Here is a 17,063-nt window from a genome sequence, read left to right on the forward strand (position 1 = left end):
CCGCGCCGCAGCTCCAGAGCAGCGGGCGGCGGGACCCGCGACCAGCTCAGGAACAGCGATCGTGACGCGGGCGCTCAAGACCCCTCGGCCCCCGCCTCAGGAGCAGCTCCTGCTCCGCCCCGGAATTCCAGGGACTCGCGGAGCTGAGCGGCCCTGGGCCATTGGGGGAGCGGGGTCCCCGGACCCGAGAGGACGCTGGCGGCGCTGGTCGAGCTGGGGGTGCTGCGGCTCCACAGCGGGGCCTTGGGGGCGCAGACCTGCGGAGCCTGCGGCCGGTGGGAAGGTGAGCCCCGGGGTCACAGGCGGCGTTGGGTGATCGGTGATCGGGGACTGTGCCTGGGAACAGCGGGACTAAGGTTTGCAAAAGTAAAGGAGCCCGCCAGTAAGGGTCTCTGCAGATCTTGGGGTGCTCCCTGAGGGGGGTTCTGAGTAGCCCTTCCCCAGGCGAGAGAGAGATTCGTGAGGTGTGAGGAACTGGCCAACAGGCTCCCCACCCCTTCTCTGACCAGCGATGGACACCCTGCTACTGCCCTTGTTAGGACCCCCCCACACTGTTCCCAGAGACCCTCCTCTGGCTCTGGCTGGACTCGGGGTCTGGGAGGGCATGAGGAGTCGGGGGTCCTGTTATAGAGGGATCCTCAGAGGCCGGATCTCAGCGTTCTGAAAAGGATCGCCCATCCCTCTGACTCCAGTGGCATCTCTCCAATCCCCTGGCGCTGGGAGGAGCCAGGCAGCTGAACCCACACCTGCCCCCAGCTCCCCTTCAGCACCTTCCGGGGGGCCCCCACCCTATAGCTACATCTGAACCTTGTAGGTGGAGGCAGACTTAGCTCCACCTCACAGCCATAACCCCCAAGTTGCAACCAAAGTCTGGTGCTTGCTTCTGCCCCAGCTCCACCCCTTCTCCGCATATGGGTGCTTGGCCCACCCCACACCCCCACCCACCGCTGTTGGCCGTCTGGCACCCGCTCTCCTCCCATCCCTGGGGGAGCTGGCCTGGGCCCAGCATAGCTGATGTTGTAATGTCCCTGGCAGTGCTGGAGGAGAGGAGCGGCTGGGCCTGTTCCCAATCAGTTAACCCAGGCCCTCCACCCTCCAGGGAGCTTGACAGAGAGACCAGTGGGAAGGCGCTGGGGGGCTGCCTGCAGTCCAGCGAAGCTGCCCAGGGAAATGGGCAACCCTCAGGATGGAGGCTTGCCCGGTGCTGCTGCTTGGTGGGGCCACTTGGCGTTTTCAGGGCAATGGACCTTTTTGCTGGAAGGAAGATTAGGGTGGGAGTAGGAGTGGGGGTGGTGGCTGTGCACCTACTGAGGAGAGGAGACTCCTTTGGAGTCTGTTGGCTGGTTCGGAGTGCAAGAAGATGACTGGCAATGACCAGTAGGTACCAGGAGCAACAGAAGGGGTGGGCTGAGCACAGAAAGGCAGAATCTTCCTGCTGGGACAGCTGTGTCCCCGCCCCACTCCCCACTCTAAGTGGAAGGGGGTGGCAGAGTTTGCAGGGTTCCGGAAGCCTCAGGTTTCCAGTTCTTCACTCCTCTGCTTGGCTCCCTCTCATGGCCTTGGTATTTCTGCAAAAATACCTCCTGGGGTGGAGGTTCCTTCCCAAAGAGCTGAGGAGTGGGGCAGGGGTTGAAAGTGAGAGAGCTGAGGGAGCAGGGGCTCATGGGACCCTCTGGGATGGCCAGATCTGTAAGCTCTGGCACGCAAGGCACACTCTTAGCCCGCAGGGAGGCTGCACCACCCACCTTAGCTGCACATAACCCCTTCTGCCAGGTATGATGCATTCTCAGGCCTTCGCCGGCACGGGCATGTGGGGCTTTCTACCACACCTTCCACTTACTCATCTCTCTTGCACGTTTGCCCGTTACCCCTACCCCCTCCTTACGCTCTTTCCAGAGCCACGTGTGTCCCCGGTCAGTGCACAGTCGTAATGGCTCATTCTAAGTGGCCGTCTGGCTAGACTCAGACACTGCCTGCATCTTAAAAACCTCCCCCAGCTCCCCAGCCTGGGAGTGGGAGGCACATTTGTCTGAGGCGACGTGCTCTAGGGGACATTCTTGGAGGCTGGAGGCCTCCAGGGACACAGGACCATCCTTTGCTAGGTAATCCTCAAATTGGCTTCTGCCTGGGCAGCAGGGGAGAGCAGAGCCAGACAGCCACCTCCTCTGTCTGTCCTGGCTGCCACCATAAAGCCTGATGAGATCCTTTTCTAGGCAGGAGCCAGAGCACGGAGAGAGAGCTCCTGAGAGAATAGACAGCCAAGGTGGAGATTAAAGGGTAGAGGCTACAGCATTAAGCTGAGCAAGGATTATACAGGAATTTCCTGGGCGTTTAACAGCTGCAGAACAGGATGGAGGATGGGTCCTGTGGTGCTGACCCTGCAGCTAACAGGTGTGAGGCCAGCTCAGCAACCACAGCAGACAGAAAGCCACTGGCCCCCTTGTCCTGGGGTCCCTCCTTCTCCCGGACTCACTTTGCAACAGTGCCCCTATGGATGTGTTCTGAGCATACAGTCCACTCTTCCCCTCTTCCCTTTGTAGTTTGAGTCCATTGCTTTACATGGTAAAAGAGATGCCCGATGTTACCAGTGGGACAATTTGAACTTCTTGGGAGAGAAGCTTAAAGGACATTCAGGGATAGAAGTTATACTGCTTTTACTGTTGACATTTAACTCACTCATTCTAGGCTCCTATTGTTACCCCCTCTCTCCTTTTTCTCCTATGGATAAAAATTTCTAGATATTTCAAAACCTAGAAGGAAAAAGAGGGGAGAGGAACAACATGTCAACCTATGAGCTGGCTCCAGGGCCTGGTGGTTGAGGAAGTCAGATCCAAAATGGCCAACTGCACAGTTCAAATCCTGGGCCTGGTGGCTTGAAAAACAGACCAGGCACATGTGCCTATGTGCCCCAAATACCGACAGGATGGAGAAATGGAGAAGGAATTGCCGTGTGACCACATCCATTGGGGGTACTTGCTCCCTTTCCCTCTCTCTCTGACAAGTGCAGGTGCCCTCTGGCAAACTAAACAACAGAAATTTAAACATATGCTATATTTGTCTAAATATTTTTTCTTTTTTGTTTATATTTTAATTATGAGATTTTGTTTTAGTTATAAAAATAAGGTATGCTTTCCGTAACAAGAAAAACAGTTCACATGTGTGTAAGACAAAGCTCTCTCTCCACCTGCAATCTCCCAGCTTTTCCCTCCTATGGTAACCAAATTTAATGAGTCAGTATATCTTCTACTATGCCTTCTCCCAAGCTCATTTAGCTTACTTTATTTAATTTTTAAAAATTAAATTCGTGGATTGAGAGATATAACTCCATTAAATAAACTTGATTTGTTCACAAAAGTATCGTATTTAGCATTTAATTCGAGCACATTTTAAAAAATCTTAGAGCTTTGTTAATTTCATGTACTTTGAAATCATTCATTTTTGTAGTTATCATAATTAATAAGCTGTGCTTTATAAGCTAAGGTTCTATACATTTTTTTCCCAACTTCTGAAAATAAAATACAGTCCTGATGCCTAAGAGACTGACTGCTTTTCATAAACCAAAGAAATGGACCAGGCGTGTGGACCTAATGTCTCCACTACCTGTGTCAGAGACATAAAGTATCATATCCAGAAAAGGAGCAGTGAAAAAAATATGAAGTCATAAAGCACAATCTTTGTCACATGAAACTTTGTCTAATCACTCTCATTTTCTGAGCTATCGTTTTATATCTACATTTCTGCTGTCGTTGGTGTTTTATATTTTTAAAATGCTTTGCACATCTCAAATTTGAATGTTTTCCTGATTGAGACGATTTGTGTGCTTTCATGTAGTAGAGGATTTCTAAACATTGGTCAATTACTGTCATGAGCTGGGGAGGGTAGAGGAATCTCCAGGAACAGTGGCAAGAGATCTGGCCTTCCTGGGGTCTGTTCCTGTCCGTGTGTCAGTAGGGATGTGCTTAGCTTCTCCTGGAATGCCCTTTTGGACCAACTGCAGGAAATATTCTATGCCCGCAGGCTCATGGAAGGCACTCTTAAAAATCAAGTTCTAGGGCCAGTGGGTGGTGTGGTGGTTAAGGCGGCTGGATCCCACATGGCTGACTGAGCATCTCGAGTCCTGGCCCTGACAACTTAAAAACAAACAAACAAACAAACAAAAAACATGTTGGGTACATGTGCACGCATGCCCAAAAATCCCAAGAGGAGAAATGGAGGAGAATGGATTGCACTATGATCATCCCCAACTCAGGTGCTCAGGTGCCTTTCACCTCCCCTCTACAGTGAGCTCAAGCACCCTCTGCAAATTTAAACATCAAGTTCTAAGTCCTCCTTACTTAGTATGCCAGGCGTGTGGAGCAGCCGTGTTCTTGTCATTTACATTTCTGCCTTTGAAACTTGCTTCAGAAGAATCTGCACTGTTGACAGCAACTTATTCCATATCTTAATAAGGTTTCCTCTTTCCTTCTTTTTATTCTTACAATACCAATACATTTAGGTTCTTCTTATATATTAAAAAAATAAAAGACGTGTATTTATCTGATTTGTTTGATAAGCAAGAACAGATCTAACTTCCTAATCTGACCCAGCAAGAATTTTTTTTTCTGAAGGCACTTGTTTATAGCCTTCAGTCTGAATCTGAATCTGGAAGAAGTCCTTCTCAGACATCAAAAGTACACTTCTGATACTTTAAGATGTTCAGCTATTTCTTTTTAATGAATATCTTTGTTCTTGGTAAAATTTCAAAAAATTACTGAGTGGCAATCCACAGGCAGTATCTCCATGTTATTCTTTTCTTTTTGGTTCTTCTTGATGACAGAAGCTGCGTGGCTTTAACATGCTTCATAATTGCTTTTGCTCTTTTCGGGATCTTCTGGAGAGCGGCCAGTTTCATGTAGTCATTGGGATGCCTGCTAAGGCTATGTAAGCATACCCCAGTGCAGCCATAAGCGACTGCGTGTCTTTTGCTGTGGGTCATCAAAGAAAGCACCTCGCCATTCTTCATCCTGTAGAATGTTCCATATTGTGCAGGTGATATTATCTGCAGTGCATCTCTCCTATCTTGTCTGGCTATCTTTTAAAAAAAGCTCATTGAGCTGTTTCCAAAATATGCCTCCTTCGTTTTCCAAGATGATTTGTCTAGTGGTATTAAGTTCAGGAAGGCACAGTGCTTATTGTTTCTTCTTGGTACCAATTACAGAATCTATTCATGTTCTAACTGAGTGACTGTTTTAAAGGATATCTTTTGGGCAAATGATAAAATAGCCTGCATTGTTTAATAACTCACTGCTGGCATTTTTCATTCTTTCTAACTGTGTTACTGAAGATGCGGTGGCTCTGGACAGAATCCGGTTTGCTCCAGTGTATCACGCCTATCTTCCAGTGAAGCCACTAAGAGTCTGGGGGATGTACCCACAGTATGAATGACTTCTGCATATTATTACACAGCCAGAGGTGATGGTACCATGCTGCAGCAGTTAAGAGCTTCATTACCTCCTGGTTCCTTGATTTAATCTGTGAATGATCCTAATAGCATTTGGGACAGTGTTTGCAAAGAACTTTGGTTTTTAGGAACAATTTGCCATATGGTAATGCTTTTTATTTTTTTCTCTTTTAGCCCTCGAAGGGCATGCACACTTACTGGAGAAATTGAGAGACAGAGGCAGAGACAGTGAGAGGAAAAGTGAGACATAACCTCCCAAGGGGGATGGCCAAGCCACAATTCTGTCTATTTTCCTCCCAGGATCTTGGGCACTCATGCCCATGTACCCAGTGTGAATTTCAAGCTTTTGGGTCCAAGACTTGAACTGACTAATCAGCCGTGTGGGAGTCCAGCGACGGAACCACTAAACAATCTGTTGACCCCATGGAAATGCTTCATACTTGCCTTTATAGACTGTAAATTAAACTCTCTATTTTATGGAGTCATACAGTAATGAAAAGTGAATTTCAGTGGCTGGTTGACAGATACCCACTATACCCGCTTGTACACATGTAGAAATGGATGACTTTGTGCAGATAACACTGAAGGCTTCATCTTATAGCACAGCCAGCATTATTTGAAAAAGAAAGAAAGAAGGATTAGATAAGTAGGAACCAAATTATAATTTTCATATTTGCACAAGGAGACAAATACCCAGGAGATGACAGTTCTCCACTTCCCTTCCAATTGACTTTTTTTTTTTTTTCCGCTCTGTCATATGCCTTTTGAACATGGTTGTTTCCATTTATCAAGAGAATGTAAGGGACGCTGCTGCTCTTGTCTTCATAACTCATGGACTTTTGAGAATGGTCATAAGGACATAGAGGACAGCCAGTCTCTGGATCAACAAGCAAAGGTTGTGTGGGCCTGGCTGTCTGCAAGTGTCCCTGGGAGTGTCCAAGCCTTCTGTGCATGGGAGTGTGAGCTCAGTGTCCAGGCCTTCTGTGCTTCCTAAGGGCTCAGGGGTGTTATGTAAGAAGCAGCTTACCAAAGTGTCCCGAGAAATCATTTTGAGAGTGCAAACACTATTTTTATTCATTTTTCCAAAAAAGCAAAATAGTTTTAAAGGAAATTTTCATTAATGATTTGGTTAAAAAGAGAATACATTTGTAGGTTTTTTTAAAGGCAGAAATGAAAAGGAATACAGTGAAAAGTAAGTGTCCCTTGTATGGGCCCCCAGACTTCTTCCTTTGTCTTTCTTCACAACTTTTGTATATTCTTCCACAAATACCTTTCTGTACACAGGTGGATGCATGTCCTTCTGAGGTGACCGGATGGGAGTTTACGTTACACTGTGCTGCACTGTATACAACTGTCACCTGGAAATTATCTTCACAGCAGGATGTGAAGAATAGTCCTTATTTATTTATTTTAAATTTGCTATATAACATATGTGCTCACTGGAGAGATACAGAGAAAGAGAGAGAGAAAGTGAGAATGCACTACCCAGGGGGGGATGACCATGCCACAATACCTTCTCCTCCATTCTCCTCTTGGGGTTTTGTATACACATGTACACACACCTGGCATGCTTCCCTAACTGTGTGCCCGTGACGAACCACACAGTTGGCCATGTGGAACTCAGGTGCCCTAACCACTCTACAACCATCTGGTCCCCATATTTATTTTTAAGGCTGTGCCATTCTTTTTAGCATCTTCCTGTTAATGGATATTTTAGTCTTTCCTGCTATAAGCAAGTCACAGTGAAGAATTCTGTATTCTTGTTCAAACATCTGTGCAAACTGGTACAAGTGGACAGTACCTGAAGGACAAATTCTTAGAAGTGAAGCTGCTAGATAGATATTGTCGCCTTGTCCTCCCAAGGGAATATACCAATTTGAACTCATAAGCACAGTGTATATGAGGGAGTCTTCAAAAAGCTCACAGAAAATACACATTATTGAAAAGAAAAACTATGCATGACTTTAAAAGAACTTTGGTACCAAAATAAACTCATACTTGAACTCCATTTTCCATGAACTGTTTGAAGCCTTTTCCTGCACGAGAACCTATCGTACCTTCTCCGACGTGACGTTTTCTCAATCCGTAGGCTAAGCTGGTGTATTGGTCAGATGGGGTGTTGTAACAAAGTACACAGGGCTACATCACTCTGTACAACTGATTTAATTGTCAGAGTTCTGGAAGCTGGGAATCTGAGATCAGGGTGCCATCATGGCTGGCTTCTTCCAGAATGTAGAATGTTCTCTTCTTACTCTCCTCACATGGCAGAAAGAGGACAATGAAGAAGCCTCTGAAATCATTCTCTCTCTCTCTCTCTCTCTCTCTCTCTCCTTCTCTCTCTCTCGGTTTATCAGGGACAGACAGGGAAAGGAGAGAGACACACCTCCAGTGGGGCATAGTCATGTCACAGTCCCTTCTCTATATCTCCATCCCGTAGGGACTTGGGGCACAGGCACACACACCTGGAATGTTTTTTAGGCCACTGGGACCAGGATCCCAACTGCATAATGGGTCATGTGGGAGCTCCCTTGACCTATTTTTGTAAGAGAACCATTCTCATTCACAAGGGCTCCATCCCTATGACCTCCCAAAGGCCCTGCGTCCTTATATGGGGGGTAGGATCTGACACTCAGCAGTTACAAGTGCATGTCACTATTGTTTTCATGTGCCTCTCTTTAGATATAAGAGCATCTTTTCACATGTTTAAGCTACACATTTATTTTCTGTAAGCCGTAGGAGAAAACATGCCCCTGGTGGGAGAGAACCTTTGTGCAGAGAGTGTGCCAGACCTGCATAGCTGTCCCCTCCCCGTGCTGTCTCACTCATCTGACACAATCCCTTGCCTGTGTTGTTTTTTGCATCTGTTTTCATACCTTCGCTCCCATCATACCCTGAAGCCATCTTTCTCTGTCCCTCCTGCTTCACTGCCTCTCTGAGATGTCTAGAGTATCCAGGCCTGACGGGTTGGATGGGGTGGGAGTTGCGGAGAAATGTGTGTGTCCAAAAGGAAGAAAAATCTTCTTACCCACCTGCCTGTAACGAGAAGAGCCTTCTGACTTCCCAAACAGGCTGGCTGTTGGAGGAAGGGAAGAGAGTAAATGAAGAGAAAGAACTGGATTAATTCCTTCCAGAAGAAGAAGGTAAGACTGACCCAGAACTACCCTGCGATCCACCTTGAAGTGGGAAGGTGGGCTGGGGAAATGGGTGCAGAGAGAGGGTCACACCGGGAGGGGGCCCGAGCGGCCTGCATGTGGCCATCCGAGACAGTCTGATTTGCAGATTTGGACCGGAAGCACAGTCTGGCTCCTGTCCCGTGGGTGCTGGGGCAGTCTGACAGCTGCAGACAGAGACATGGGCCCAGAGTTTCAGAGCCTGGGCTGTATCTGAAGAAATGCAGTTTCCTCCCACCTGTTGCTTTTGGTCTCAGTGTCTCTCCAGGAAGCAAGCTCACCTGCAGACCCCCATCTTACAGGAACTGCAGCCCTGCCTGGAGCAGGGTAGTGGCAGGGGCGATGGTAGGAGCTCTGAAGATGCCCCATGGCTACTGAGGGGGCTGCCTGGTCAAAGGGCAGAGTGACAGGCATGCTTTGGGCCCTGTTTCTGGCGTCCTCAGTTCTGGCTCTGGAAGGTAAGCAGGAAGGAAGGAGGGGAGAAACCCCCTTTTTTTTTTTTCTTTTTTTGGAGACGTTTTTGCTATAGGGCGCATGTGCTCACCAGACAGAAAGAGACAGCGAGACAGAAAGCAATATATCATCCCCCGGGGGGATAGCCATGCCACAATCCCTTCTCTTCCATTCTCCTCTTGGGATCTTGGGCATGCACGCACACACGCCCGGCATGAGTTTAAGCCACCGGATCCAGGACTCAAACTGCGGTCGACTATGTGGGAGTCCAGTGACATAGCCATTATGCTAACTGCTGGTCCCGAGAAACTCCTTTTTGACCAGAGAGACAAAAAGAGTGAAGTCAGCACACGAGGGAAAGCAATGGGAGGGGAACAGGGCCTAGGTCCACCTCAGAGCGAGGATCAGGACAGGCAGCAGTGCTCCTGCTGGTAAATGCAGTGACCCTGGAGGGAAACTTGGGCTCCTAATGGGAATGGAGTGGGAGTGACAAGTGCCAGCCGCAGCTCAGCCCCCACGTGCCCCTCTTCTGTCTGGGCAGAGGTCTTGCTGGACACCTCAGGGGAGACATCTGAGATCGGCTGGCTCACCTACCCGCCAGGCGGAGTGAGTGCTGCTCTTTCCTTCTCACCTGGCCCTTGTTCCTGCCCCTCCTGTTCCCCAGAGTGGGTCCCGGAAATTAACAATGCATAAGATTGGTGGGCAAAGACTCTCCCTCTGGAGGAGCAGGATTTCAGGGGCTCCTCTCTCTGCTTTGCTTGTCATTAATTGTCAGTCTCTGGGGAGGGCTGTGCCCCGCTTGGTGTGCCCCTGCCCCAGCCCTGACAGCTAACCTTCTCCTGGCCCCCTGCAGTGGGATGAGGTGAGCGTTCTGGATGACCAGCGACGCCTGACTCGGACCTTTGAGGCGTGCCACGTGGCAGGGGCGTCTCCCGGCCCCGGGCAGGACAACTGGCTGCAGACACACTTCGTGGAGAGGCGAGGGGCCCAGAGGGTGCACATCCGACTCCACTTCTCCGTGCGGGCCTGCTCCAGCCTGGGCGTGAGCGGGGGCACCTGCCGGGAGACCTTCACCCTTTACTACCGTCAGGCCGAGGAGCCCGATGGCCCTGACAGCATCTCAGCCTGGCACCTCAAACGCTGGACCAAAGTGGACACGATCGCAGCGGACGAGAGCTTCCCCGCCTCCTCCTCCTCCTCCTCCTCCTCAGTGTGGGCTGTGGGACCCCACAGGGGACAGCGAGCAGGGCTGCAGCTGAATGTCAAAGAGCGGAGCTTCGGCCCCCTCACCCAGCGCGGTTTCTATGTGGCCTTCCAGGACACCGGGGCCTGCCTGGCCCTCATAGCGGTCAAGCTCTTCTCCTACACCTGCCCCACTGTGCTGCGGGCCTTTGCCTCCTTTCCTGAGACACAGGCCAGTGGGGCTGGGGGGGCCTCCCTGGTGGCAGCTGTGGGTACCTGTGTGGCCCATGCAGAGCCAGAGGAGGATGGCGTGGGGGGCCAGACAGGGAACAGCCCCCCAAGGTTGCACTGCAACGGGGAGGGCAAGTGGATGGTAGCTGTTGGGGGCTGCCGCTGCCAGCCTGGACACCAGCCTGCCCGAGGAGACAAGGCCTGCCAAGGTGAGCGCCCACTCCCCTGGGCCTGCCCAAGGCCTTCAGGCTTCGCTCCTGAACACCCCTGCCCAAACTTCATTCTGTGTCCATTAGGTCAGGAAGATACTATCTTAGGAAAGGAGCCCTGTTTCCTCAATTTTGTTTTCTAAAGTGCACAAACTTGCTTTTTATCCACTCACACGAAATTTCTGGAATCTTCTAGAGCCTTCCACAGCCATAGCTGAGAATTCTAAGGCTCTAATCCTGAGAAGTGATTGTGAACTCCTGGTTTTCCTTGGGATGGGGTCCTTTTTCTCCCCCTTGGCCATCTGATAGAAGGTTTCTTGCAGGACCAGGTGACCAGGCTGCAGGTAGGAGGCTGTGGAGAATGATCCCACAGCCAGCAGCCTACACAAAGCAAGGTTATGCAACCAAGCCTGACATACCTACATCTGGTGCCTGGCCTGCCTGCAGCCTTCAGTATACCTCACTTTTTACATTTTTTTAATTTGCTACAGGGCGCATGTGCTCTCCAGAGAGAGACAGAGAGAGAGAGAGAAAGTGAGAAAACACTCCCTGGGAGGAGGGCCACACTGCAATCCTTTCTCCATTCTCCTCTGGATTTTGGGTGTGCTGCTCTGGCTGACACACCATGCCCCTGGCTGACCAGCACACTTCACTCGTTTCATCAATGGAATTGTAATTCTCTCCCAGTGAGTGGCAGAAGAAATCTCTGCCCCAAGGAAGAGAGGATTGGGGTAGCTCTCAGGGAAAAGGAGAGCTAGGATGGGGAGACCTGTGCCAGGGCATGCTGGGAGCTCAGGGCAGGTGGGCGGCGGGAGTGTGACAGCCCCCTCCTTTCTGCCTCCTCAGCCTGCCCCAAGGGGTTCTATAAGGCCTCTGCTGGGAATGCTCCCTGCACTCCGTGCCCTTTCCGCAGCCACACCCCTGACCCCGCAGCCCCCATTTGCCCCTGCCTTGATGGTTTCTACCGGTCCAGCTCCGACCCACCTGAAGCCCCCTGCACTGGTGAGTCCCAGCACAGAGACCTAGCACCTGGGAGCGGGGTCAGGGTGGGGAGCCCGGGGTTACACTGGGACTCTGCATTTGAAGTGACCTTTCTCCTATTCCCTGGCTTCCTCCTGTCCTGCCTCTCCCTCTCCCTGACCCCACCTCACCCTCGCTTCTGCTGCTCTTGTCCCTCACCTGCTTCCTTGCCACCCCCATCACCACCACCATTCTCTTCCATTCCTTCTTGGGCTGCTCCCTCTCTCAATCACCCCACCCCACTACTTCCACCTTGTCGGCCCTTTCCCTGCTGCCCCTCTGGCCCCCAGGCCCACCATCCGCTCCCCGGGAGCTGTGGTTCGAGGTGCAGGGCTCAGCGCTTATGCTGCATTGGCGCCTGCCGCAGGAGCTGGGGGGCCGAGGTGACCTGCTCTTCAATGTCGTGTGCAAGGAGTGCGGAGGCCATGGGGAGCCTGGCGGTGGGGGCACTTGTCGCCGCTGCAGGGATGAGGTGCACTTCGACCCCCGCCAGAGAGGCCTGACTGAGAGCCGAGTGCTAGTGGGGGGGCTGCGAGCACACGTGCCCTACATCTTGGAGGTGCAGGCTGTCAACGGGGTGTCTGAGCTCAGCCCAGACCCTCCCCAGGCTGCAGCCATCAACGTCAGCACCAGCCACGAAGGTGAGCCCTAGTGTCCCTTAGCAGCCCTTTCCCACACCCGTTGTGCAGCCTCTTGGCTCCCAGGGACTCCCATCCCTGATACCCCTGCACTTCAGTCCCATCCGCAGTGCCTGCTGTGCACCAGGTGAGCCGGGCAGCCAACAGCATCACCGTGTCCTGGCCACAGCCTGAGCAGACCAACGGGAACATCCTGGACTATCAGCTCCGCTACTACGACCAGGTGGGCACGAGGTCTGGTGGCAGCTCGCTGCCCCCATGATGGGACCTGGAGGTTGGGCAGGACAAGAAGGGCAGGCCTACTGCATGGTGGATGTCTCTGAGAGGACAGGGAAGGGGTGGGGCAGGGAGTGAGTGACTGTCACCCTCAGGCGGAGGACGAATCCCACTCCTTCACCCTGACCAGTGAGACTAACACAGCCACTGTGACGCAGCTGAGCCCTGGCCACATCTACGGCTTCCAGGTGCGGGCACGGACTGCAGCCGGCCACGGCCCCTATGGGGGCAAGGTCTATTTCCAGACGCTGCCTCAAGGTGAGGGGAAGTCTGGCTGGACAGGGACAGCTCCTGGGGGAGATGAGGAGAGGCCTGGGGGGAATGAGGAGAGGCCAAAGGGCTAGCCGGGCCTTGAACCCCAAGCCAGCATCCTGCAGACCAGAGGCTCTGGAGGAGATGAGGAGAGGGTGTGCTGAGCAGCCGGCTGCAGGGGCCATCCATGTTGGGGGAATGTGGGGAGGATTTTTGTGTTGTGTGTAGGGGTGTAGGGTTTCAGGGTGCATGGTGTGTGCACGTGTGTGGGAGTGTATGTGAGCTACATGCATGGTAGAGTGGGGTTGGTTGTGCACACACACAAGCGAAGCCCACCCACCTGTGACCCCGGGCACTGGTCCCCAGGTGAGCTGTCCTCACAGCTTCCGGAGAGACTGTCCTTGGTGATCGGCTCCATCCTGGGGGCCCTGGCCTTCCTCCTGCTGGCCGCCATCACTGTCCTGGCTGTTGTTTTCCAGCGGTGAGCCCCGCACCTTCCTGCCCTAGCACCACTCACCGGAAGATCCAGCCCATCCCAGCCCCGCAGCCTCTGAGTCCCTGCAAAGAGCCCCACCAACACCTCCCCTGCCACTGTGCCTCTGCCCTGGGCCCTGCGGAGGGGGGAGGAAGGGGCCAGCAGGATAGGTGGGGACAGCAAGGGGGCAGAAATGAGAGAGATCTCTGGTGTGTCCCTCAGCAAGCGGCGTGGAACGGGCTACACGGAGCAGCTGCAGCAGTACAGCAGCCCAGGTGGGTGCCGGGCGGGGACGGCACAAAGCGAGAGTTGAGGCTCAGGGCTGGCTGAGGTTCTTCTGGGCTGAAGGGAGCTCCATGGCACCGCCTTCCAAAAGTGAAAGGGCACCTCCGGGTGTGTGGGCACCCCAGCCCAACACCACCTGCTCTTGATATGCCTGTGCCCCACAGGGCTCGGGGCGAAGTATTATATCGACCCCTCCACCTACGAGGACCCCTGCCAGGCCATCCGAGAACTTGCCCGGGAGGTCGATCCTACCTACATCAAGATTGAGGAGGTCATCGGGGCAGGTACTGCAGGGACAGGGAGGGGACAGGATGGACAGGGCTCCCCGTGAGCCCGGTCTGGCAGCATTCCTTCCAGACACGCTAGGATGTTGGGAGCGCATGGTCCTTCCGTGACCCTGGCCCAACCCACATCTGTTCTCCCAGGCTCCTTCGGAGAAGTGCGCAGGGGCCGGCTGCAGCCCCGTGGCAGGCGGGAGCAGACTGTGGCCATCCAGGCCCTGTGGGCTGGGGGTGCCGAGAGCCTCCAGATGGCCTTCCTGGGCCGGGCGGCGGTGCTGGGCCAGTTCCAGCACCCCAACATCCTGCGGCTGGAGGGCGTGGTCACCAAGAGCCGACCCCTCATGGTGCTGACGGAGCTAATGGAACTTGGTCCCTTGGACAGTTTCCTCAGGGTCAGTCCATGGGGCGGGAGGACCCTAGGGCCCCAGGAAAGCTTGGAGTTGTTCACTCTCCCAGGGGACAGAGGCCTCCACCTTTGCCCCTCTTCCCCACCACCCCGAGGTCTCCACCCTTTCCTTACCGCCGGTGTTGGGGTTCCCACATCTGTCCCCTGCCCATCCTCTCATGGGGATTGATGTCTGCATGCCGTGTGGAGGGGCCTGCCCCTCTGACCTCTGCCCCTGGTCCCTCAGCAGCGGGAGGGCCAGTTCAGCAGCCTGCAGCTGGTGGCCATGCAGCGGGGCGTGGCGGCCGCCATGCAGTACCTGTCCAGCTTTGCCTTCGTGCACCGAGCCCTCTCTGCCCACAGTGTGCTAGTGAACAGCCACCTGGTGTGCAAGGTGGCCCGCCTCGGCCACAGTCCTCAGGTGAGAGCTTGCCTGGGCTCGGCTTCTTCAGAGGGTGCTGCAGGGTGAGCTGGAATCAAGGGCAGGCACTCCAGGTGGGACACTGTAGTGTCCAGAGGGATGGAGGCCTGCACGAGGGTGGGACTGAGTGACTTCAGGGGCCAGTAGATGGCATAGCGGTTATATTGCTGGACTCCTACATGGCCGATTGCTTGAAAATCGCACTGGGCACATGTGCATGGGTGTCCAAGATCCCAGGAAGAGAAGAGACTGTGGCATGGCCATTCCCCCTGGGGGGTGATTTCTCACTTTCCTTTTCAGTGTCTCTGTCTCTCCCCTGGCAAGCACGTCTGCCCTAAGGCAAAACCTAGACTGGCCCCTGCCCTCCTCCTAACTTGGAGGTTACAGACTTCAGAGCTAGCACTTCTGGGGACAAATTCTGAAACCCCCACTTTCAAGCTCTGTGACCCCGGATGAGTTCATGTCACTATGCTTCAGCTTCTGCGACTGTACAACTGGAGAGGCCGTCATCTACCCTAGGGTTGTCACGAGGATCACAGGAGATGCTTCCTGTGACACTGAACACCCCAGAGCACCCAATAGTTGCTCAGTAAATGGGACAGTCTCTGTGATCCTCATTGCTGTTGTTCTTGGCTCCACCGCTCAGGGTCCAAGTTGTCTTCTTCGCTGGGCGGCCCCAGAGGTCCTCGCACACGGGAAGCACACCACGTCCAGTGACGTCTGGAGCTTTGGGATAGTCATGTGGGAAGTGATGAGCTACGGGGAGCGACCCTACTGGGACATGAGTGAGCAGGAGGTGAGTGCTGGCCCACACATGGTCGGCTCCCTCGGTGGTCTCTCCCAATTTGCCTGTTCTCTCACCTGTTCACATCCCCAGACCTCACAGCTCTCATACTCCCCTTTTTTTTAGAGAGTTTTTGCTGTAGGGCATGTGCACGTATCAGAGAGAGAGACAGAGAGACAGAACATGAGAAATGCCCCCAACCGGGTGGAAGGGGGGTAGAATGGTCATGCCGCAATCCCTTCACTCTACACTTGGGATTCTGGGCATGCATGCACATATGCCTGGCATGAGTATCAAGCAGCCGGGTCCGGGACTCGACGTGTAGGCAACCATGTGGGAGTCCAGCGATGTAACTATTACACCATCTGCTGGTCCCCATACTCCATATTTTTAAGTTCTTTCCCCACTCCGCCCTCAGGCTCCACTTGATCCCAGTCTATCCCCTTACCTAACAGTATATTCTTTTCTACCAACAATAGCTGCCATCATCATCTTCTTCCTTTGACCCCCAGGTACTAAATGCAATAGAGCAGGAATTCCGGCTGCCTCCTCCTCCAGGTTGTCCTCCTGGACTACATCTGCTTATGCTGGACACTTGGCAGAAGGACCGTGCCCGGCGGCCTCACTTTGACCAGCTGGTGGCAGCATTTGACAAGATGATTCGCAAGCCAGATACCCTCCAGGCTGGCGGGAGCCCTGGGGACAGGTCTGGAGCTTGGGGCTGGAGCCCGGGAAAGCCGGGGAGGGATGCCAGCCAGAAAGAAAACTGAGGAGAGGGAGCCGAGAGAAGACGAGACCTGACCTGCTTGCCCCTCCCCCAGACCTTCCCAGGCCCTTCTGAACCCTGTGGCCCTGGACTTCCCTTGTCTGGACTCCCCCCAGGCCTGGCTGTCGGCCATTGGACTGGAGTGCTACCAGGACAACTTCGCCAAGTTTGGCCTCTGCACCTTCAGTGATGTGGCGCAGCTCAGCCAGGAGTAAGCGGGGTGGGCGGGCTAGGGTGGACGCTCTAGGCTTGAGGGGTCATGTGGGGGATCCTGGACAAGCTGTCCCAGACTGACTCCTTCCCTCCCCACCAGAGACCTGCCTGCCCTGGGCGTCACCCTGGCCGGCCACCAGAAGAAACTGCTGCACAACATTCAGCTCCTGCAGCAGCACCTGAGGCAGTTGGGCTCGGTGGAGGTCTGAGGCCAGGCTGGGAGCTGCCAGCTGCCAGTGTCTGTGATCTAGCCCTGCACAGGGGCCACGGAGGGACATATGAGGCCTGAGCCAGGCTGCATCCCGGGCTCCATGAGAGGTGCCTGCCACACCACATCCTCCCATCCCTTCCTGACCTTGCGTTCACCTGTCCGCCCCTGCACCCTGTCCCCACAGCCCTCCCATTAAAGGGAAAGAAGGGAATCTGCAGAAGGGAACTGAGGTGTGCTGAGGCCTTGGTCTGTAGGGAAGCGCGCAGGGGCCTTGGAGGAGGAGCAGAGGGGTGGCAGCAGGGGCACTGCAGAAATGCAGAAGGGAGCGGAAACGACTTTATTGGAAGGTGGCAGGTGGCAAGACTGCCGCG

General features: G+C 53.6%; 1 protein-coding gene across 3 annotated transcripts; it reads left to right on the plus strand.

Moving 5' to 3' along the window:
* Window positions 1–11: 11 nt before the first annotated feature.
* EPHB6 (EPH receptor B6) lies at window positions 12–17,053 on the plus strand. Of its 3 annotated transcripts, none has more exons than XM_006145078.3 (18): window positions 12–283; window positions 8,509–8,580; window positions 8,868–9,068; window positions 9,605–9,669; window positions 9,917–10,685; window positions 11,532–11,687; window positions 11,996–12,346; window positions 12,442–12,566; window positions 12,715–12,877; window positions 13,238–13,352; window positions 13,569–13,621; window positions 13,796–13,915; window positions 14,057–14,304; window positions 14,545–14,718; window positions 15,365–15,514; window positions 16,015–16,208; window positions 16,324–16,479; window positions 16,582–17,053. In XM_006145078.3, exons 3-18 carry the CDS (start codon window positions 8,978–8,980, stop codon window positions 16,688–16,690), a joined length of 3,039 nt encoding a protein of 1,012 aa, XP_006145140.1. In that variant the 5' UTR covers window positions 12–283; window positions 8,509–8,580; window positions 8,868–8,977; the 3' UTR covers window positions 16,691–17,053. The 3 variants fall into 3 exon arrangements, with proteins under 3 accessions (XP_006145140.1, XP_006145139.1, XP_027626332.1); XM_006145077.3 differs by having other exon boundaries at window positions 8,913–9,068; XM_027770531.1 differs by having other exon boundaries at window positions 8,913–9,068; window positions 11,619–11,687.
* The last annotated feature ends 10 nt before the right edge of the window (window positions 17,054–17,063 follow it).

The sequence above is a fragment of the Tupaia chinensis genome, unplaced genomic scaffold (assembly GCF_000334495.1).
Source record: "Tupaia chinensis unplaced genomic scaffold, TupChi_1.0 Scaffold000140_1, whole genome shotgun sequence".
Taxonomy (NCBI): Eukaryota; Metazoa; Chordata; class Mammalia; order Scandentia; family Tupaiidae; genus Tupaia; species Tupaia belangeri.